Source organism: Gossypium arboreum, chromosome 8 (genome assembly GCF_025698485.1).
Source record: "Gossypium arboreum isolate Shixiya-1 chromosome 8, ASM2569848v2, whole genome shotgun sequence".
Classification (NCBI taxonomy): Eukaryota; Viridiplantae; Streptophyta; class Magnoliopsida; order Malvales; family Malvaceae; genus Gossypium; species Gossypium arboreum.
The window spans coordinates 31,201,418-31,224,530 of NC_069077.1; the positions used below are offsets into that span (position 1 = coordinate 31,201,418).

Sequence of the window (23,113 nt, forward strand, 5' to 3'; positions counted from 1 at the left end):
CACACATTTCTCGGCATACTTGCTGAGTCCAATAAATTCATGTTAATATTCTGCCACAGACATTTTACCTTGCTTCAGCTCGAGAAACTTTTTTTGTTTCTGATCAATGAACCATTGGCTTATATACTTCTTTCTGAATTCCTCTTGGAAAAAACCCCATGTAACCCTTTCTTTCGAAACCACAGATACCAATGCCTTCCACCAGTGATATGCTAAGTCCCTCAATAAAGATATAGCACACTTTTAACATTCTTCGGGAGTACAAGAAAGTTCATCAAATACCCGAATAGAATTCTCAAGCCAAAACTCTACTTTCTTGAGATCATCATCTATATTAGCTCTAAACTCTTCAGCCCCTTACTTTCGGATCTTATCAAGCGGAGGCTTATTCAATCTTACCAAATCAGCACCTTGAGGAGCTACGGGGACTGACTGGGGAATAGGAGGGGGTGGAGGTTGAGCATTTTTATTTGCTTGAATAAATTTTGTATACCAATTACTCAACATATGGAGAAAGGCTTCCTGAGCCACATCTCCCATCACCCATCTCAACTGGTACGGTCCCTTGCGCGGGAGCCAGTGTATTACTCTCTACGTCATCAGCTACTGCTTGGTCAGGATCCATTTACTATATAAGAACACAATTTAAATTGTCAGGAGTCATCACACTATCACAGTATATATATGACATGTATAGATACACTTTCACACACATTATGTTAGTTCGAGAATAGACTAAATCATAGCTCTAATACCACTAAAATGTAACACCCCTTACCTATGTTCAACGCCAGAACAGGGTACGAGGCATTATCGAAACATACACATGCAATCGTACAAAATCGAGACATAATTTTTACATCCAAATTAAAATTTTTAATTTTCATCTCTTAGTTCCTGATATTGATCTACAACGCCCAAAATATACTATGGAAACAGTCTAGGACTAAACCGAGATCTTTAGAAAACATTGGAATTTTTTTTGAAAATAGGGGCAGATGCCCGTGTCCAAGGCCATGTCCTTCACACAACCATTCACATGCCACATTTTCCATACTTAGTCATTACACACTCATTCAACCAACTCATGCCTCTCAGAAAATTCATCATCATAACATATAACTTAACTAATATTAGCCAACATCAATGGCCTTATACAAAACGAGTTATCAAATATTGAAGGCCAACATTTTAGGCCAAATCAATTATGACATATAACAAAATAACCAAGTCCTCTATACATGCCATAATTTGAAATATGAATTTCAAGATACCAAAAGAATGATGATAGTGTGGATGGATCTTCGACGATCTTCATACCCCAAGCTAGCTTAGTGACACTATAAAACAAGGGAAAAGAGAGGGGAATAAGCATATAGCTTAGTAAGTAGGTATGTAAATAATAAAAAAATTATTAACATGCTTTTATAAATCCTTAAAATATGTTTTCAAAATAATACAATCTTAACTACACATAGATCCACTATTTACTCAAGTTTAAAATAAGTTGTCTATTCGAGTCACAGTCACTAAATATCTGTAGCTATGGAACTCCAAATTAAGATCCACTAATTTTTCAAAAAACTAGACTCACATATATTCTTACCATAAAATTTTTAGAATTTTTGGTTTAGCCAATAAGTACAGTTTATTCTTTAGATTCACCCCTCTTTTGCTATTTGACAGTTCCGACCGCTCTTCACTAAAAATTAATTATCTTATCATACGGGACTCAGATGATGTTCTCATTTGTTTCTTTTAAAAATAGACTTATTAAGTATTTTTAGAATATAAATTATAACCCATAATTATTTTTTTAAAACTTTTAATGATTTTCCAAAATCAGAATAGGGGATTCTAAAATCATTCTAACTCTGTCTCACATAAATTCAAATATCTCATAATATGAAATTCTTTTGCTTACACTATTTCCTTTATATGAAAATAAACTCAATATAATTTAATTTCATATCTTATTCAACCTCTAATATGATTTCCACCATTTTTGGTGATTTTTCAAAGTCACACAACTGCTGCTGTCCAAAACTGTTGTATTACTATATTTCACTCTTTCATGTTTTCTTTGTAGTAACTTTCATTGTAACACTTACTCCATATCAATCTTATGAAAGTTAGATCACATATTGAGCACATTTCTCATAAGTTTACACATACGCACCTGCACTTATTCATCACATAGTCATATTCAATTACACCTAGTCATTTTCCGTTGAACACATCGGAATAATAACGGATACCCGGTGGCCTACACATAGTACCACCCTTGTAGTCAAAGCTACCTTCTTCACAAAGTGGCCTTCACATAGTACCACACTTGTGACCAAAGCTATATTTCTTCACAAAGTGCCCTTCACATAGTACCACACTTGTAACATCCTGATTTTGGCTTAGTCAGAACAGTAGTTTTGGGACCACAAATTTGATAAGGAAAATTTCATTTTTATTATATTTTTATGGTCTGCGATTTCACGGAATGATTTTGTGAAAATTTCATTCAAAAATTTTGACGTTTGGGCACTCAATTTAGTAAAAAGGACTAAATTGTAAAAAGTGAAAAAGTTGAGTTTTACATGTTAGAGGTGTCTAATTGCCATAAAATTTTAAATGAGAGGTCCTTAAATGATAATTAAATCATTTCATAAATTTTTCGACAAAAATGGCCTTGGTTGGGTAAAATTTGAAAGAATAGTAAAAAGGGCATTTTGGACATTTAGGGGTAAAATAAATTAAAAGACAAATTTTAAACCCCAAATGTGTCCCTTTCTTCTTGCTACAGCAGAATGTACCAAGAGCAACCATGGTTAGGGTTTGGCCAAGCTGCCAAGCTTAATAGTAAGTGATTTCGAGCTCCGTTTTTAATGTTCTATGTATTTTTGAAATCTCGGTAACATGATCTGCTCATTTCTACCATTATTTTGGGCTAGAATTTATGTTTAAAAATTTACCCATGAATGATATGTATGTATTTTTTTGTTTAATGGTAGAATATGAAGCTTGAACTTGTGTTAAACAACTTTTGCTAAGCGATTTTACGTGAAAACGAGTAAAACGACAGAATCGGTAAAAATACTTATTGTTCATAAGTACATGTTAGAGTGAGAATTTGATGTTTCTATAGAAGGGAAAATTTATCCGCATATCATAAAACATAAGAAAATAGGAAGAAGTTTAATTTCTGAACCTTGGGGCAAAAGTGCAAATATGCAAATGTTTAGGGGTCAAAATGAAAATTTTTAAAAATATGATTTTTAGACCCATATGAATAGTGTGACTAATTAGTAGGCTAAATGTGATATTATAGATTAAGGAAATCGAGATTTGGGCTTACATTGGGAAAATACAAGGTTATGGACTGGAATGGTAAATTGCCATTTCTGGATCCGAGGTAAGTTCGCGTGATTTAATAAGTCTATTATTCATGTTATTATTGATATACATGAAATATAATTTGTTATAATTGTATGGAATTTGATGTTAATAGAAATTTGATGGAATATGATATTTAAAAGAAATGGGTGATTACCGAGAATATGAGATGTTGCATATGATTGTCCAGTTTGCATGAGTGGTTGTGCTAAAAGATAGCACAGGTACGTACTCAAAACTCATGAGTACATGTTTGACATGTGAAATGAAATGGACTTCTGAAGAGAGTGCAAATGAAATAAGTTTTAGTATTGTTCAATTAATGGACACAAACGATGATTTGTGGTTGATGAATTGAGATTAAATGAGGAAATCTCAGTTGAACCTTCAAAAAGAAAAACGTGGTGCTAAGTGGATATACCACAGTTATACATGTAATGTAGTGCTAAGTGGATATACCACAATTACACATATTGATACATGTAACGTGGTGCTAAATGGATATGTCACGGTTACATATATTGATTCATTAACGTGGTGCTAAGTGGATATACCACGGTTACATATATTGATTCATTAACGTGGTGCTAAGTGGATATACCACGGTTAAACATGTCACGTGGTGCTAAGTGGATATGCCACAGTTATACATGTTAATTTGAAAAGTGGCGCTAAGTGCGTATGCCACAATTACATGTTAGCCCAATAGTGTGGAGCTATGTGCTAAAACCACCGGATATTGTTACTTTCTGAAGTGTTCACCGGGAGAAACAAGTTTGCTAAATAAAATTTAACGTGAAAAAAAAATGTGGGATAATACCGGAATATGAATACATGAGTTTTGAATTATGAGTTAGATATGTGATTGAATTTTTGATAAGATGAATATGGATAAGTATTATCTTGAAAGTTGGTAGTAAGAAATTTTAGTGAAGGAATGAAATTTGGGATAAATAGTCTAAAACAACAGCAGGGGAGTGACTTTGAAAAATCACCAAAAATAGTAAAAGTTGAACTAGAAGTGGAATGAGATATGAAATTAAAGCTTATTGAATCTATTTTCATATAAAAGAAATAGAGAAAACAAAGGAATTCGGAATTCTAAGATATTTATATTTTTGTAAGACTGGTCAGACTGATTTCATGATCCCCTGTTCTGAATTGTTAAAATCATTAAAAATTGTACAAAAACAGTTAAGGAACATAATTTATATGGTTGGATTTAGAGGTGTGCATGGGTCGGGCCGAAAAATGGAAGGGTTTGTGTAAAAATATAAGCCCGAAAAATAGGCTTAGAAAAAAACGAGGCCCATTTAAAAAACGAGGAAGGCAGTAACAGCAACTAAACGAAAATAACAAAGAGTAAAGTTACTTTAAAAATTAAAAATAAAAAAATAATTAAAAATAATTTAATATTAAAATCAGGCTGAGCCTCGGGCATGATTTTTTTGGCCCGGGCCTAGCCCAATTTTAATATTAAATTATTTTTAATTATTTTTTTATTTTTAATTTTTAAAATAACTTTACTCTTTGTTATTTTTGTTTAGTTGCTGCTACTGCCTTCCTCCTCTTATTTCCATTTCCAAAACCCAGATCCCTAGCTCACCACCACCTCCACCGTCCAGTTGTCCGTCAGCCACCTCCAACTAGCCTCAAGCTCAACTCAACAGCTTCTTCATTTTTGCTTCTTCATTTGTTGTCTTCTTCACAATAAGCTTCTTCATTTTATCGAATCTTACAAATCATCTATCCTTCCCAACGGTTGACAGTTAGGAACATTCCATATACTTATGTCTTCAGCTCCATATCTTACCCAAAAAATCGATAGTTTATTCCCTCTTTACATTAATGTATCCAAAGTTTTATTTTTAATACATCACATGAATCCTACAATTTTTAGCACGATAAAAGAATATAAAAAAAGGGAAATATGGGTTGTTAGATTGATAAAAGAGCCTGAAAAAAGAGCCTTTTGTAACACCCCTCGCCCGTATCCCTCGCTGGAACAGGGTTCGAAGTGTTACCCAACTTAAACTCAGTCAATCACACAAAAACCGTGCCGAAAAATTTCAATCAATTTAAAACTTTTCTTTTCACATGTAATCTGTCCATATATGGGCTTACGACGCCCAAAACATCACTAGCCAACATAGGCCTATTTACATGGCCAAAACACTTTATCAATACAAGCCACCACCTTTGGCTAAATTATAATATCATATACTCAACATTAAAACCCAATACATGCCATAGACTCGAAATACTAGGATTTACTTACACCAATAGCGTGAGCTCGACAGTGTGATAATATCTCCGGCGAACTCTAACCCAAGAAAGTAACTGGAGCCAACAATCTATAAAACAGAGAACATAACAAACGGAGTAAGCTTTCATAAGCTTAGTAAGTTTTAAGCTGTGCAAACAATTAAATGCAATTATACTTCAATTATTCAATTTCTCAAAAGGCCATTTTCTAGGTATATTACCATTTGGCCGAATATACACAAGTATATAATGCACATTCAGCATTCTTATAACATTTAATCTGAATTCATATAACATAAATAAATCAAATACTTTCACACCTTGATCGAATGTATCATGGTCATAGATATAGTAATAACATTTATTCACATATGTATTACATTATACACTCGTGATTCCATTCAAATCGAACTCACATATGAGTACATAGTGCGTACCTGGCCCACTTAACGTATTGAATGTATTCATTTGTCAAACTAATACGAGGTGCCTTAACCTTAGACTTTTATTCATTCACCGGCATTTTTCCTGCTAGGCTCGAGGCCTGATATCATTTCACCGGCATTATAGCCTGCTAGGCTCGAAAGGCCCGAATAATGTCTCACCGGCATAATAGTCTGTTAGGCTCAAAGGCCCGAATATAATACCAGCACTAGGCCTGCGGCATTTAACCCGAATATAATACCAGCACGAAACCTGCAGGATTTAACCCAGATATATTACCAAAGACGAAGCTCATGGATTTAACCGGATATAATACGCAAGACGAAGCTCGGGATTTAACCCGGATATCATATTTCAATAAACAATTCACCTGTTCTTTTCCACTTTCATAACTTATACTTCAATCATGTATAACTGAAACACATATCTATGGACAAAGATTTTCATCCTTTCAACCACATAGGGTTTAATTTCACATTGGAACACATATCTTAGTACATCAGTTAATAGTATCAAATTCGACTAGATATGCTAGTCACATACGGCTCATAACTTAAATTTAATGTTCATTCAACACAAAGAATATATGTATATTTTCACTAAAGCATCATCTCAATACAATACATCTTGCTCATTGATTCGCACGCAACCATTCAAATTAGCAATTATAAGATGGTTCCGTACATAGCCTATCCTTATCGATAATTTACGATGGTTTTACCCTTACTCACCTATATGACATAGGCATTTTCGCCTATGCTTCTCAATTCACATTCATAATTCAATTCTAATCGATTTAACATGCATAAGTACATATCGCATACCTGACCAACTTAATGTATTGAACAAAATCGATTGTCAATTTAACACAAGGTCTCATAGTTGAACATAAACATGAAACCATTTCTTATATGTTCGATTCACATCAATCATCAAATTCATTTAATTCACATGTACTTAATTAGGTTGTCCGTACCTGAATAGTTTACTTTACGGAACGAATCCACATATCGTAATATCTCTACCAGCACATATACAGCATAGTTTATTCATTGTAACACTCATTTAATGCATCAAATTTCCAAATCCAATTCAACTTAAGCATAATAGCCATAATCGGCTTATAGCTTTAAATCATTACATATTCGGCACATTAACTAAATAAAATTTACATTCTCTTTGCCATATTAATTTAACTCTTAGGCATATAAAAAGGAATTAAGCTTAAACACTTAAGAACTTACCTCGAATGTTGCCGAACAATTACAACAGCTATTCGATTACTTTCTCTTTTCCCTTATCCGAATTTGCCCCTCTATGCTCTTGAGCTTAAATTCAACAATTTTAAACTTAGTCATTATTCGACTATTCAAGCATCACCTTCAAAATATATTATATATATAATCGACTTCCACACCTACAGATCATAGTAAGTTTATAAGAAATCAATAAGCAACTAATTAACAAATTTTTGTCAATGTTTACCACATAATCAAAATTTCACTGTAAGCTGTCTTCCTGAGAAATAGTCACTAAATCATTTATAAATGGAGTTACAAAACCCCAAATCAATTGCCATTAATTTTTCCTGAAAATAGACTCATATATCTTCCATCTATAAAATTTTCAGAATTTTTGATTTGGCCAATCAATACCATATTTTTCTTAAAGTTTTCCTTGTTTCACTGTTTGACTAATCTAACCACTCTTCACTACGAATCGAATTTGTCATTGTACAGAATTCAAAATATGTTCTCGTTTATTTAATTTGAAACTAGACTCATTAAGGAGTCTAAGCATATAAACTTCATCTTATAACCATTTTTTTACAATCTATAATGATTTTATAAAAACAGAACAGAGGATCTAGAAGTCATTTTGACCCTGTCCCACATCACTTCAAATATCTCATTATCGACAATTCCTTTGCTTACACAGTTTCTTTTATAAGAAACTAGTCTCATTAAGATTTAATTACATAATTTATTATGCTTCTAACTCATCTCCAAAAATTTATGGTGATTTTCCAAAATCACGTTACTGCTGCTGTCCCGAGCAGATTTATTACCAAATCACTCTTTCACACATACCTTGCATGCATGTTATTTAAACATGCATATCACAAATCAATCATCACATACCTATGATTTCACTTAAGCATAATCTCTATTTCATCATTTTAAAGCACAAACATTACTCAATATTATCCAAGTTCACATTCGTCCATAATACACACAACATGTTAGCCGATTTTCCCCCTTAGCATCTAAGGCACATGCATGCTCATTTGCTTGGCTCAACTTCACCTATCTTCCATTTTTCATCAAAAGAACATGAAACAACAACCATTTCTCTCATTTCAATTCATGACCGAATGCTCACAACACAACCAAAAAATCAAAATATGCTTCATGAGTTAAGGTAGAATCAAGAAGAACTCATGAACATCAAGATAGAAGCAAACTACCATGAACTTACCTTGCACCTTCTTCTCCCTAGTGACCGAATTTGTCAAGCGCTTTCTCCTCTCTTGCTCTCCTATTTTCAGCTATGATGAACAAAGATGAACAAAACTGTGTCCTTCACTTCCTTTTGTTATTTTATTACTCTTTATTTATGACATAAAATGACACATATCAATTAGTACCATAACTTCATGTCTTAATTTATTATTATAAAGTGCACATGTTGTCTACCACCAACATGATGGTCGGCCATTACACACAAAATGGGAGGTTTGACATGCAAATCCTCCTATTTTGCTCTACAAATTATTTGGCCACTACAAATTAGCCTATAGCATTTTCAGAAATTTTCACATAAGTCCTATTTCATAATTTCATTCACAATTGACAAAACCACAACATGAAATTTTCACACATGCACTTTCACATGAAACAAACACAAAATATAACATCTAATTATTTTTGTGACTCGGTTTTGTGATCCCAAAACTACTTTCCGACTAGGGCCAAATTAGGGCTGTCACACCTTTCATTTTTACACATCATTGGACTAGAAGCTGCCAAAGGTTTTGAAGACATGGTGAAAGAGATGAAAAATGGAGTTAATTAATACTAGCAGTTTTGTGGAGTCCAATTCTTTCAGCTTTCCATTTTCCTTTTCCTTTTTTCTTTTTTAATTTTTGATAGAATTGTGGAAGTGATATTTGGAAAACATTACATTGACAGACAGCTAATTTGGGTTGTCAAAACATGCATCGCCAATTGAATTTAGCCCAACAGGTTTTACATTTTAAATATTACCCCTTATATTAATGAAGAAGATATTCCTTCAATGGAATTTCATTAAAAAAAAAGGAACAAGTTCATGTTACAAATGCATTTGTGATGGTGATAGTACCAGGGATAAAGGATAGACATATTTCCATTTTTAATTTCTTTGTTTTATCTCGATCATCCACACTTGTTATTACATCCTCAAAGGGCTTAAGCTATATTTCCTGTAGACAATGGTAAAATTAGATTCGTTTTTACCAATATTACCCCGAATATATGGATTTTTTTTAAAGTTAGAGACAGTTTCAGTAAATATATTGATTGGGTTTGTGTCCTCAATTTGATTTTTTTTTTAACTTTGGATTGAGATTAGCTAGATGTGTTTCGTATTTTTTTATTGGATGATCCGTGTTTCATACAGTATGAAAATTATTTTGATTTAGTTGATTTTAGGGTCTCTTTTTTTGTGTTTTATAATTTCTTGATCTGTTTTTTGGTTGGACTGAACTGATTGGTTGGGGTTTCAATGGCTGTTTAATTATTACCAAACTATAGTTGATTTTGTTAGGCTTGTGGTAGATATTTAAATAAGATGAAACCATTTGGTCTCAATTATAAATTGTATCATAATTATTAGATAATTTTAGTATGAAAATTAATAATCTTTTGGTTTATTTGGATTTCAGGACTTGAGTTTTTATGACTATGGCTAGTTTGAACAGTCCTATACATGTGGACGATGGGTTTAATGAGTATGAAAGTGCTGCAAAATGTCAAAAGTCTACCACTTCAAAGGTGTGGGATGAAATGACAAAGCTTGAATGCGAGAACAAAAATGAATTGAAGGCACAATGTAATCACTGTAAGACTATCTTCTCTGCTAAGTCTTCTTGTGGAACCTCTCATTTAAGATGTCATCTAAATAGCTATCTGAAAAAAGTTAATAAGGACATCAGTCAATACACCATAGCCACTCAACCATCATTAGGAGGTGTTCCATTTATAAAAAAACTACAAGTTTGATGTTGATGAGTATCGTAAAGCTATTTCTACTTTTCTTGTATGTGGCAAGCATTCATTTAGGATAGTTGAAGAACCAGGATTTAGATACATGATGAGTATTGCTAGTCCTAATTAAGAATATAAGTAGATATACAGCTGCTAGGGATGTTCTAATGTATTATGTAAAAGAGAGAGATCGTGTTAAACAAGAGTTGGCTAAAGCACCTGGTTTAATTTGTCTAACCTCTGATAATTGGAACTCGGAGCATACTAATGATGAATATATTTGCATTACTGCTCATTGGGTTGATGAAAATTGGAAGCTACAAAAGAGAATCATAAGGTTTAGAGCTTTATTTCCTCCGTATGATGGTTTGAACATAGCGGATGAACTTGTTTTATGTTTATCTCAATGGGGTATAGACAAGAAAATTTTTAGCATCACTTTGGATAATGCTTCTTATAATGATGTTATGGTTTCTTGTCTTAAAAATCATTTTCGTGCAAACTGAGCTATTTTGTGTGATGGTGCTTTTTTTCAAGTTAGATGTTGCGCACATATATTGAATCTTATAGTTAAAGCTGGTTTAGAACTTGCTGATGATGTTGTTGGTAAGATTCGAAAAGGAATTAAGTACATAAAAAAGTCGGGAACTCGTAGGAAAATATTTTATGATGTGGCCGACAAAAGTTTTCATTTGAATGTGACCAAAAAGTTACGTCAAGATGTCTGTGTGAGATGGAATTCTACTTATTTGATGCTTGAATCTTCTCTTTACTGTAAAGATGTGCTAGATTATTGGGGCCAACGGGATAAAGATTATCAAATATTTGCACTTTCTAACGAGGAGTGGAGAAACGTTGCTATTCTTTACAAATTTTTGAAAGTCTTTTATGATGTGACTTGTGTTTTTTCTGGTTCTAATTATCCAACAGCTAATCTTTATTTTAGAGGGGTTTGAAAGGTTTACAAGGTCTTGCTTGATACAGTTAAAGGTCCTTATTCGTTTTTAACTCCAATGGTTAAGCAAATGCAAGAGAAATTTAATAAATATTGGGCTGAGTATTCGTTGATATTGTCATGTGCTGCAATTTTAGATCCTCGTTACAAGTTGAATTATGTGCAGTATTGCTTTACTAAAATATATGGTATTCATGCTTCAGATTTTGTTAAAACCATTCTTAGCAATCTTAGACTCTTATTTGACGAGTATGTTAAGAAATCCAAATCCACGTCTTCCTCTTTGCCTGGGAGTTCTAATGTTTCAGATAAAAATCCTGTTGATTCTAGTTTGGATGAATACAATGTTAATAGTGTTGATTTTGAGGGATATTTTGATGAGAGTGATGATTATAAAAGGTATTTAAATGAATCTAACACTAGGAGTGAAAAGTCACAGTTGGACATTTATTTGGAAGAACCGGAGTTTGAGTTGAATAGTCAAATAGATGTTTTGGATTATTAGAGGAAAAGTTCAGTTCGATATAGTGAGCTTTCATTATTAGCTCTTGATCTTTTGGAAATTCCAATATCAACTGTAGCTTCCGAATCGGCTTTTAGCATGGGTAAGAAAGTTATCACGCCTTTGAGGAGTTCACTTAAGCAAAAAATGATTCAATCCGTTGTTTACTTGGATGATTGGATGCGAGCTAAGGGATTTTCAATAGGTAATTATTATTCTCGTTTTGTTGTTGTAATTTTATATTATTTTTTTATCAATTTGATTATCTAATTATTTATTCTTATTTCATGTTAGAAATTGGTTCCAAGAATGATGAGGACGATAAGGACCATGTTTCTTCGATTGCTTTTTAGGTTACCTTCCTTTGTAATTGTTGACAATTTAATTTAGCTTAAAATTTATATTTTGTTATAAAATTAAATATGTTGATTGGCTAATCTAGAGATATTTTGGTTGTTTGACTATATTTTGCAGGTTTTTGGTGTTGTTGGTGATGCTGTTTTTTGTGCTATTTTGTTGCTGTTTGGTGTTGTTTTGATGTTGTTTTTTCTTTGTTTTGTTTCTTGCTTTTAGTGTTGTTTTTTTCTTTGCTTTTTGTTGTGTTTTATTGTTCTTTTGCAGCTATTTATTATGTTATCTATTGTCGTTTTAATATTATTTTGATATTGTAAAACTTTTGTTTTGTTATTAATTTGGTTATTATTTTAGTTCTAATTTGTTTCAATTTTAATATAACTACTTTTTATTATATTTTCAATTTATGTATTATTTTAAGAATTGTTTTAGTCTTATTTTTATTTGTTATTTGTTTTAATATTTGTTTTATGTTTTTAAATGTATTTGATTTATTATATTTTAAAGTTTTTTATTTAATAAAAAAAGCCAAAAAAATTTAATAAGGCCAGGCCTGGTCTCGGTTTGGGCTCTGCCTTCAATTTTTTCCCTGTAGGGCTTGGACAAATTTCCAGGCCTATATTTCGGGCCAGGCCGGGCTCGGGCCTAGAAAACGGGACTAAAATTTTTTGTGGGCCTGGCCCGAACCTGACCTGGCTCAGCCCATGCACACCTCTAGTTGGATTCCTTATTGAATTTATTTTCAGAATAAATAAACAACATTTGAATTTGGTAGCAAAATATAATTAAATTTTAGTAAAGAGTGGTCGAAGCTGTCAAACAGAAAAATAGGGGAGAATTTAAATAATAAATTGTACTTATTGGCTGGACAAAAATTCTGAAAATTTTATAGTGGATAGATATATGAGTCTAGTTTCTGGTAAAATTTACGGATCTTAATTTGGAGTTTCGTAGCTCCAGATATAAATCATTTAGTGACTGTGACTCAAGAAAATAGCTTAAGCAGAACATGTGTAAATGTACAATTGGGATAGTTTTACTATGGAAAGCATGCTAGTAAATTGCTTATTATTTTCATGCGAGCTTACTAAGCGTAAAGCTTACCCCCTCCTTTCCATTTCTTTTAGTGTTGTCAGGTTAACTCGGGGTTGGAGATCGTCGGAGGCAGCATCACACTATCAAGCCAACACCTTGAAAGTATAAACACATATGCTAGAATTATCAAGTGAGTGGCATGTATAAGGACCTAGTTTTATAACATGTGTTATTATAATTTGGCTAAATGTATTGGTCTTTAGTGAGCCAACGATTCTAACTTATAAATCTAGCTATTCATGTTATATCTGATATTGGTGATGTGCATATGCTTGTTTGCCATGCATGGTTGGTAATATGTTATGTGTTGTTGTAAGAATGTCATGATTTTGTCTTGATTGTGAATATATAATTACTCAAATATGCCATGTCAATTGCTATGAAAATGTATAAGTGTATGTAGGTAATTAAGGGTGACAATTGGCTTGAAAAATAGCCTTGAAATTGACCACACGGCCCAATCCACACGGGCCATGTCAGAGATCTAGGATTAAGAAAAGATAATTGCAAATTAATAAAAACAAAAGAACATAGGAGAACACGGCTTTGAAGAAATCGGCACAAGCAATGATCACAGATTTCGCTTTTATGGATTCGCAAAAGTATTGATGAATAGCGGTATGATGAATAGTTTTGAAGAAGAAGAAAGAAAAATAGAAGAAGAGGAATAGGGAGGTGGTAGTTTAGGCTAGAGAGGAAAAAAGAGAGGAAAACAACCCTAAGGTGTTAAAGCGAAGAAAACGGCACCACTCAATACCCTAAGTGCGAAATACTAACAACGTAGCCCCCGCCGATTTTTCCCTCTTCAATTCCCATAATTCGCCAACTCCTAGCCTCATCCAAATCCCTTAAATCTCTCCCTTATCCTCCTTAATCCAAGAATTTAAACCGATCCAACTCTCCTTTAGCAGAATCCACGAACTCCAACACTTACCCCTCCCGCACAAAAAAATAAATGCATCTATTTGCCAACACAGGAATCAATCCCTTGCCTTCCCAAAGCTCCACACGCCACTTTTCTAGGAGCCTAGTGGCGTCACCCTTGCCACTTAACCAAGGCTCTTTTGTGATGCAATTTACCCATCACTCCACTTAAGGCCACTTAGCGTAACCCCTAACTCCTAAGTCTAAAATTCCAAAAATTCAACTGGTTTTGGCCAACTCTGGGCCTTCTATAAGCCCATTTACCTACTCAAAATACTAATTCCACATCCAAATACAAAATTTTAAAATCTTTACAAAATATTGAAAATCGCGAATAAACCCGAAAATCGGGATGTTACAACTCTACCTCCTTAAAGAAATTTCGACCTCGAAATTTTACCTTATCGTAACAGCTTGAGGTATTGTTGCTGCATAGCCTCCTCGCCTCCCGGTAGCTTCCTCCTTGCCATGGTTTCTCCAAAGTACTTTCACTAGTGGAATTGATTTCCTTCTCAACATCTTGACGTCACGATCAAGTATTTGCACGAGTTCCTCTTGAAGGTTAAATCTGGTCAGCACTTCAATTTCAAAGAATCGGTATGATATGAGTTGGGTCGATCGATACCGCCTCAACATGGATACATGAAAACGTCGTGGATACAATGCGCTTCGGTGGCAACTCTAGCTGATAAGCCACCGGTCCAACCCACTTAACAACTCGGTAAGGCCCAATAAACCGTGGGCTCGACACCCTTCTTACCAAATCTCAAAATTTTCTTCCAAGGGATACCTTCAAGAAAACCATATCCCCACAATAACTCAATCTCTTTGCGCTTCAAATCCGCATACGACTTCTGTCTATCGGACGCCTCCTTTAACCGACCCCTTATCAGCTTAACCTTGCTTTCAGTGTCTGCCACCAATTCCGGTCCAAGCACTCGTCGTTCACCCAACTCGTCCAACACGTCAACAGTCGACATCTTCGCCCATAAAGCGCTTCATATGGTGCCATCTGAATACTTGCTTGATAGCTGTTATTGTACGCAAACTCCGCCAATGGTAAGTAGTCCTCCCAACTTCCACAAAAATCGATGATACAACCTCTCAACATATCTTCCAGAACCTCAATAACCCTTTCTAACTGTCCATCTGTCTGTGGGTGAAAAGCGGTGCTAAAATCCAATCGTGTTCCCAATGCTTCTTGTAACTTCCGCCAAAACTGAGACGTAAACCTAGGGTCTCGATCAGAGATTATTGACACTGGCACCCCATGCAGTCGCACTACCTCCGCCACATATAGCTTAGCCAACTTTTGTAGTGAGTAGTCGGTACGAACAGGTATGAAATGAGCAGATTTTGTTAACCTATCCACAACTACCCACACCGAATCTTTCTTGGTAGGTGTCAAAGGTAACCCACTCACAAAGTCCATTGTTACTCTTTCCCACTTCCATAGTGGAATTTTCACTGGTTGTAGTAATCCCGACGGCGCTTGGTGCTCACCTTAACTCGCCGGGCACGTCGACATTTCCCAACAAATTCGGTCACCTCTCGTTTTAATCGGGGCCACCAAGACACCTCTCGCAAGTCTCGGTATAACTTATTCCCTCCAGATGCATGGCACGAGTCCACCATGAGCCTCTTTTAGAATTAATCGCCTCAATTCAGATCCTTTGGAATACAAACCCTTCCACGAAAACACGAAACTCCTTCACTGTTCAACCCAAAATCCTCGTTCTCACCACTCTTAACTTGTCGGAACCAAGAGCTAATGAATCGTCCTTCAACTGTTTTTCCTTAATCTGTTCAGTCTAAGTAGGCCTTACTTGCGATTCGCCAACAAGCTTCCATCATCGAATAGACTTAATCGTGCGAACAAGGCTCTCAAATCCGTAACAACCCTTCGACTCAATGCATCCGCCACCACATTAGCCTTTCCTGGTGGTACTCTATCGAGCGATCGTAGTCTTTAAGCAACTCCACCCACCTTCGTTGCCTAAGGTTCAACTCCTTCGAGTCAACAAATACTTTAAGCTCTTATGATCTGTGTATATGATGCACTTCTCCCCATATAAGTAATGTCTCCAAATTTTAACGCAAAAATCACCGCTAGCTCCAAATCATGCGTAGGGTAATTCACCTCATGAGCCTTAAGTCGTCGTGATGCATAGCGACCACCTTGCCCTCTTGCATCAAGACGCAACCTAACCCCACATGCGACGCATCGCTATATACGGTGAAGTCCTTCCTGACACGGTTGAATCAACATTGGCGCTTCACCAATACCTTTTCAACTAATCAAAAGCTTTTCTTTGTTTCTCGGTCGCACAAATGGTACTCCTTTCCTTATGAGTTTTGTCAAGGCACCGCCATTACCGAGAAACCCTCTACAAACCTTCTCAGAGTAACACGCCAACCCTAGGAAACTCCAATTTACATCTTGACCTAGGTGGCTTCCATTCCAGAATAGCTTCAATTTTACGAGGATCCACCTTAATCCCCTCGGCAGAGACCACATGCCCTAGGAAGGTTACCTCTTTCAACCAGAATTCACACTTGCTAAATTTCGCATAGAGCTCCTTCTCCCTTAACACTTGCAACGACAATACGGAGATGCTCATCATGCTTCGCCTCCGTTTCAGAGTATACCAAGATATCGTCGATAAAGACGACTACAAACCGATCCAAGTAAGGTTGGAATACTCGATTCATCAGATCCATAAAAGCTGCAGGTGCGTTCGTTAGCCCAAACGGCATGACCACAAACTCATAATGTCCATATCGAGTTCGAAATGCTGTCTTATGAATATCCCCTTCTTTTACCCTTAGCTGATGGTATCCAGAACGAAGATCGATTTTGGAGAATACCGAAGCTCCCCTAAATTGATCGAACAGGTCATCAATCCTTGGTAGTGGATACTTATTCTTAATCGTCAGTTTGTTCAACTGGCGATAATCGATGCACATGCGCATCGTTCCGTCCTTCTTCTTTACAAACAGGACCGGTGCTCCCCAAGGAGACACACTAGGCCTAATGAAGCCTCTATCTAATAGCTCTTGAATTTGAGCCTTGATTCCACCAACTCCTTCTGCCATCCTATAGGGTGTAATAGAGACTGGGCTGTCCCGGTAACAAATCGATTCCAAACTCAACTTCCGATTGGGAGGTAATCCAGAAGCTCTTCCGAAAACATCCTCGAATTCCCTAACGATTCGATGGTCTCCACATCGATCCTCGATTTCACTTGACTTACCAAAGCCGGATATGCCTCGCATCCCTTGCGCATCGGTTTCGACCCTCAACGCCGATACTACATTGGATAAGTAATCCTTCGTTCTCCAATGATCATAACCTCTTCATCATTGACAGTTCTTAACACCATCCTCTTAGTGCACAATCCAAAGTTGCCTTATGCTTGGTCAACCAATCCATCCCTAGGATCGATCGAATTCTTCAAACGGTAACTCCATCAAATCCCCACGAAAACCTTGCCTTGAATCTCCGGAGGCACCTCCTTGAAGAGTTTCTCTACCTTAACCGAATGACCTAAAGGACTTATCACGAGACACCCCACATACGGTCTCCTCGAAGTGCACGCCTAGTGCCCCGTAAATGTTATATGCCACATACGAATGGGTTGATCCCACATCAATCGAGCGATATAAGGTACACCATAGATAAAAAACGTATCGATTATGACATCAAAAGGCGTCACCCTCCTCGCGACGACGCAAGATACACCAAAGTCGGTGGACGAGCATCCGCGTTACCAATACCCTACCGGGTGCCCCACGTCCCACGGCCATTACCTCCGCGACCTTGTCCACGACCTCTTGGCAGCGGTGGTCCATCCCTCACAGGTTGAGCCGGTCGCTCAGCCCCTTGTTCGGCCACTTGAGCTGGAGTGGCCCTCCTAGGACAATCCTTAATCCTATGCTCCTTAGACCCACAACGAAAACAAGCCCTTAACGCTTCCAAAGACTCTCCTTGATGCATTCTGCCGCAATCTCCACAAGCTTGCAGTCTACCTGTGTTCACCAGAACTGCTCGAACCGGTTCCCCCATCCTAGCTCTCTTAACATTTCGATTCAAAGACTCACCGGTCCAAGATCCCTCCCGAACCGATTCCGATCTTTATCACGATTCCTCCGTTCGGTTTGCTTCACTTCCTCGGCTATCTTAGCCTTCTCTACCAAAGGTAAATCTCGCTCCCTCTGCGAGCTATAAGCACCCTTAACTCATCTCTAAGGCCATCTCAAACGTCTGTCTGCGCTCATATTCAAGTGGAAACGATGCCATTAGCATACCGACTCAATCGTAGAAACTCCGCCTCATATTCAAGAATGGTCTTATTTCCTGAGTCGATTCAGAACTCCTTTCTGCGTGCATCTACATAGCTAGCTCCAACATATTTCGCCTTAAAGGTCTGCTTTGAACAGCTCCCATGTCACCCTCTCACCGGGGTACCTTCTCTCACAAGAATCCACCTCGACACGCTTCATCCCGCAAAGAACGACATCGCCCTTTCAACTCCTCGCTCTCCGAAAGTCCCAGTCGTCCATGATCCGCCTGTGGCTTCCAACCAAGATTTCGGCCACATTTGGGGCCACTCCAGATCGCCCTAAAATCTCAAATCCGTTGGCGAAGTCGTTCGAAATGGACCCCTATTCATGGGCCCGACGTTATCTCCTACCACCCTTTCCAAAACCCTCAACATGGCACGAGACAAAGCGTCATCCCCGCAGCCGGTCCATACGGCCCATTTTCATTAATCGGTGGTGGGCGTACCCGCCACCGTGCACGTGTTCGATGACGCCGATCCGCTTGAGTGCTACCTCGGCCTCGACCACGGCCTCTTCCTCGAGTAGCCCTTGTACTCATAACGATTTATCGATTCACGAATTTTATGACATTAGTTTATTGGTTTCACTTGTTTAATACCGAATGTCTTATGAACAGATAAAGTTTTAAAGTTATTTCGTGCAATCATAATTTAGCTATGGTTCCATCTTTGTAGTCCTAATACTACATCATCAATAGCTCTATCTCTAAGGCTCAAGATTATCTACGATATTATTTACAATGCAAGATGCAGATATATATAGAGCGAAAGATACTTACAGACTTGGTGCGGGGATTCATGTGCCACTCATTTATCGATCTATTTAAAATTTCAAATACCATGTTTTTGTTTACCAAAATAAAAAGATTTTATTTGAAAACACTTTTATTTTAAAACTATTGATTTAACCCCGTTTAACAAATAGAAAAAAACTTGAACATCTTGAAAAACTTACCATTTCTAAAAAATACCCTTCTTAGGCCCAAGTTTTTGAAAAGATTTTCGGACCGATCCACGTACCGAGTTGTTGTAACTGGCTCGATACCACTAAATGTAACACCCCAAACCCGCCGGACGTTATGACCGGATCGATCGCCACATTGATGCGTTCAAAACATTCTCAGATTACTTAGTTTGGAAAAGCTGAGTTGGTGTTGTAAAAGACACTTTTAAAGGTAGGTTAAAGTGAATAGAAGTCATGCACCGGTAGGAAACCGAGAAAAAGAGGAGGTGAGTCCGCTTGATTGCTTAAGTACCAAGCTCTTCCTGGATCCAATCCTAGACATGCACACCACCATTGCCACACTCTAACATCTCGTATAATTTTGAGAAAATCGTTTGATTATGTCCGTCTTAAGAAAATGTTTAAGTTGAAAACGTTTGTTTAAAATATTTATTTCCTTGGAAAACATTTACTTTATGGAAACTTTGCGTCATCGTGATCTTTTAAAAATCAAGTAGTTTTATAAAAGCGAACCCTAGTGCTAACCAGTTAAATAATCCCCAAAATAAAAATAATTAAAAAGAGCGGCCTTATTACAACTTTAAACATAATAAAATAAAATAATCCAAATTAAATGCTAAACTTATTTAAAATTGGCAATCCATCTTCATGGCCACTCTGAATCCCGCCACTCCAAGTCCACCAACTAGGGCTCACCGCAAGGAGGGAAGAGGAAGGGGTGAGTTTGGAAAACTCGGTGTATACTGAAACCCATCCAAAGCCCAATTCAGCTCGAGCCCATTGGGCCTAAGCCCTATTCAGATAACAAGACACAAGAGGTGAAGCCCTTTTCGAATCTGATAGCAAGGCCTTAGCCCTTTTACATAACAAGGTGGCCCATAGGCCCGATTCAATAACATGAGTATCAACGAAATAATGAATGCAAGCCCATCCGGGAGACTACTCAACCCACCAACCGCTACACCGCCTGCATCACCCTACACACCATGTGGGGAATATCTCAACCCACCCACCCTACACACATTGCTTAAACAACGGCACTCAAATTCGATCAATTGAGGCAAAGCCTCCAAGACGTGAATGAACCACTTTCAAGATTTCCTCCATTAATACCCCAACCCTATGCAATGATATTAATAAAAGCATATCATGTAAAATACAATATTGATCAATCATGCGTTCACCAATTTAAAACCCTAGGGTATATCGGTAATTTTGCTCTTTAGGGTAATTTGGTAATTTTGCTCTTTAGGGTAATTTCGTGATCTACGCTCTCGCACAAGCTAATTCATAATTTTTATCGGTTTTATGCAATTTGATTCCACCATCTACCTAACGAAGCTAATTTGCCCATCTCTTACCCATATTGGTCCGTAAGCCCATTGGGCCCGTTTTGGCCCATCAAGCCCCTTTTTCCAAATACGCTAAAGCATCACGCTGAACGTGCTTACCACCTTGCGGTGCCGATCTAACAATTCCTCTATGACTTGAGAGCATTCACATACTTACATGACCATGAAATGCCGAATTTGGCATTTCGGCTTTTCTTAATTGAACTAAGAAAGGGTGTTCGGTACACACCGATTCATGACGATCGCTTCGAGATCCCTTCGATGTCCTACAATTTATTAGCACGTTCTTATTTACAAACCATAATCACTAAACCCCAAAACTTACTTATCCATGATCGAACCATATCCCTAAAACCTTTGAAACCTTACCTTTTGCCAAAATCGATAGTTAGCTCAGAATCCGATTGCTCCAATGAACCACGCCTTAGATTCAACGCTTAAGAAGACTCTAGTCACCGAAAGAAAACATCGATTAAAGACTCTTAGAGCCATATGCCCAAATCGACGACCTCCTAATTTTAGGGACTTGACTTTTCTTAACTTTGCAAAATAAGAACAGATCCGAGATGATACGTACTTACCCCTTACTCCCACTTGATTTCCACGCAATCTAGTGTAGATTTATCTATCAAACGACGGTGAGAACTCGATTCCCCAAAGTCTTGAAGTTTGACTATAAGCCCCCAAATCTATGGTTTTTCGCTTTTGTGTGATGAAGAAGATGATAATGTGGGGCTACAACCTTGAAGTAGAATTGCGGTCGAGATCTAGGATTAAGAAAAGATAATTGCAAATTAATAAAAACAAAAGAACATAGGAGAACACGGCTTTGAAGAAATCGACACAAGCAATGATCACGAGATTTCGCTTTTATGGATTCAGCAAAAGTATTGATGAATAGCAGGTATGATGAATAGTTTTGAAGAAGAAGAAAGAAAAAATAGAAGAAGAGGAATAGGGGAGGTGGTAGTTTCGGCTAGAGAGGAAAAACAACCCTAAGGTGTTAAAGCAGAAGAAAAACGGCACCACTCAATACCCTAAGTGCCGAAATACTAACAACATAGCCCCCTGCCGATTTTTCCCTCTTCAATTCCCATAATTCGGCCAACTCCTAGCCTCATCCAAATCCCTTAAATCTCTCCCCTTATCCCTCCTTAATCCAAGCATTTAAACCGATCCAACTCTCCTTTAGCGTAATCCACCGAACTCTAACACTTACCCTCCCGCACAAAAAAATAAATGCATCTATTTGCCAACACAGGAATCGATCCTTGCCTTCCCAAAGCTCCACACGCCACTTTTCTAGGAGCCTAGTGGCGTCACCCTTGCCACTTAACCAAGGCTCTTTTGTGATGCAATTTACCCATCACTCCACTTAAGGCCACTTAGCCGAACCCCTAACTCCTAAGTCTAAAATTCCAAAAATTCAACTGGTTTTGGCCAACTCCTGGGCCTTCTATAAGCCCATTTACCTACTCAAAATACTAATTCCACATCCAAATACAAAATTTTAAAAATCTTTACAAAATATTGAAAATCGCGAATAAACCCGAAAATCAGGATGTTACAAAATTAGTTAAGTTGCCCAAAGATTTTCAAAGTTCTTGCTTTAGTCCCGAACCACCCCAATATGTGTTATAGATTTCGAAGACCTATAAAAGGGACGATATGCATGTGTTCGAGATGTTTTAATTTTTGGTGAAATTTTGTGACCCGATTTTGCATGTTGTGAATGTTTAAGTCCGATAACACCTCGAACCCTGTCCTGGTGTTGGATACGGGTGAGGGGTGTTACATTTAGTGGTATCAGAGCTATGGTTTAGTCGGTTCTCGAACTAACCTAGCATGTGTAAAAGTTCAACTATACATGCCACCGATCCGTGATAGTGTAATGTCTCCCGACGTGTATGAGAGCCACTTTGTTTGGACAAAGGTACTCCCCAACCGAGCTACACCGACCATGTTGAATATGATGCTAAAATATTCGAGTAAAGTATAGTTATGACGAACTAAAACTTGGAAAGGCACGAATAAGGATTCATGAAATATGTACATGGTGAAATGAGCTTATCTATGATTAATAGATAATTCCATGATGTCTATGATCGATTTATTTGAACAAATGCATGTGTTTGAGTAACTTATCAAAAATATTGATAAGATGGATATTCATGTATATTGGTTGGGATGATTATGATTGGTAAGCTCGTATAACTTGAGTAAATGTATTAAATTGCTTGGACTGATATATATGATTGTAACCTTATATGATATTATGCGC

General features: G+C 36.8%; 1 protein-coding gene across 1 annotated transcript; it reads left to right on the forward strand.

The window, feature by feature from the left end:
* The first annotated feature begins 10,040 nt into the window (after positions 1-10,040).
* Positions 10,041-11,803, forward strand: LOC108468540 (zinc finger BED domain-containing protein DAYSLEEPER-like). Its single transcript, XM_017769419.1, has 3 exons — positions 10,041-10,197; positions 10,914-11,197; positions 11,303-11,803. Exons 1-3 carry the CDS (start codon positions 10,041-10,043, stop codon positions 11,801-11,803), a joined length of 942 nt encoding a protein of 313 aa, XP_017624908.1.
* Positions 11,804-23,113: the final 11,310 nt, after the last annotated feature.

What these genes read in the sequence shown, in the direction of transcription:
- LOC108468540 (XM_017769419.1), top strand. Translation starts at nt 10,041, where the DNA reads ATGGCTAGTTTGAACAGTCCTATACATGTGGACGATGGGTTTAATGAG. An exon ending in GAAGGCACAATGTAATCACT is followed by an intron (nt 10,198 to 10,913) that starts GTAAGACTATCT and finishes TGAATCTTATAG; the next exon opens with TTAAAGCTGGTTTAGAACTT. An exon ending in CTAACGAGGAGTGGAGAAAC is followed by an intron (nt 11,198 to 11,302) that starts GTTGCTATTCTT and finishes GGGGTTTGAAAG; the next exon opens with GTTTACAAGGTCTTGCTTGA.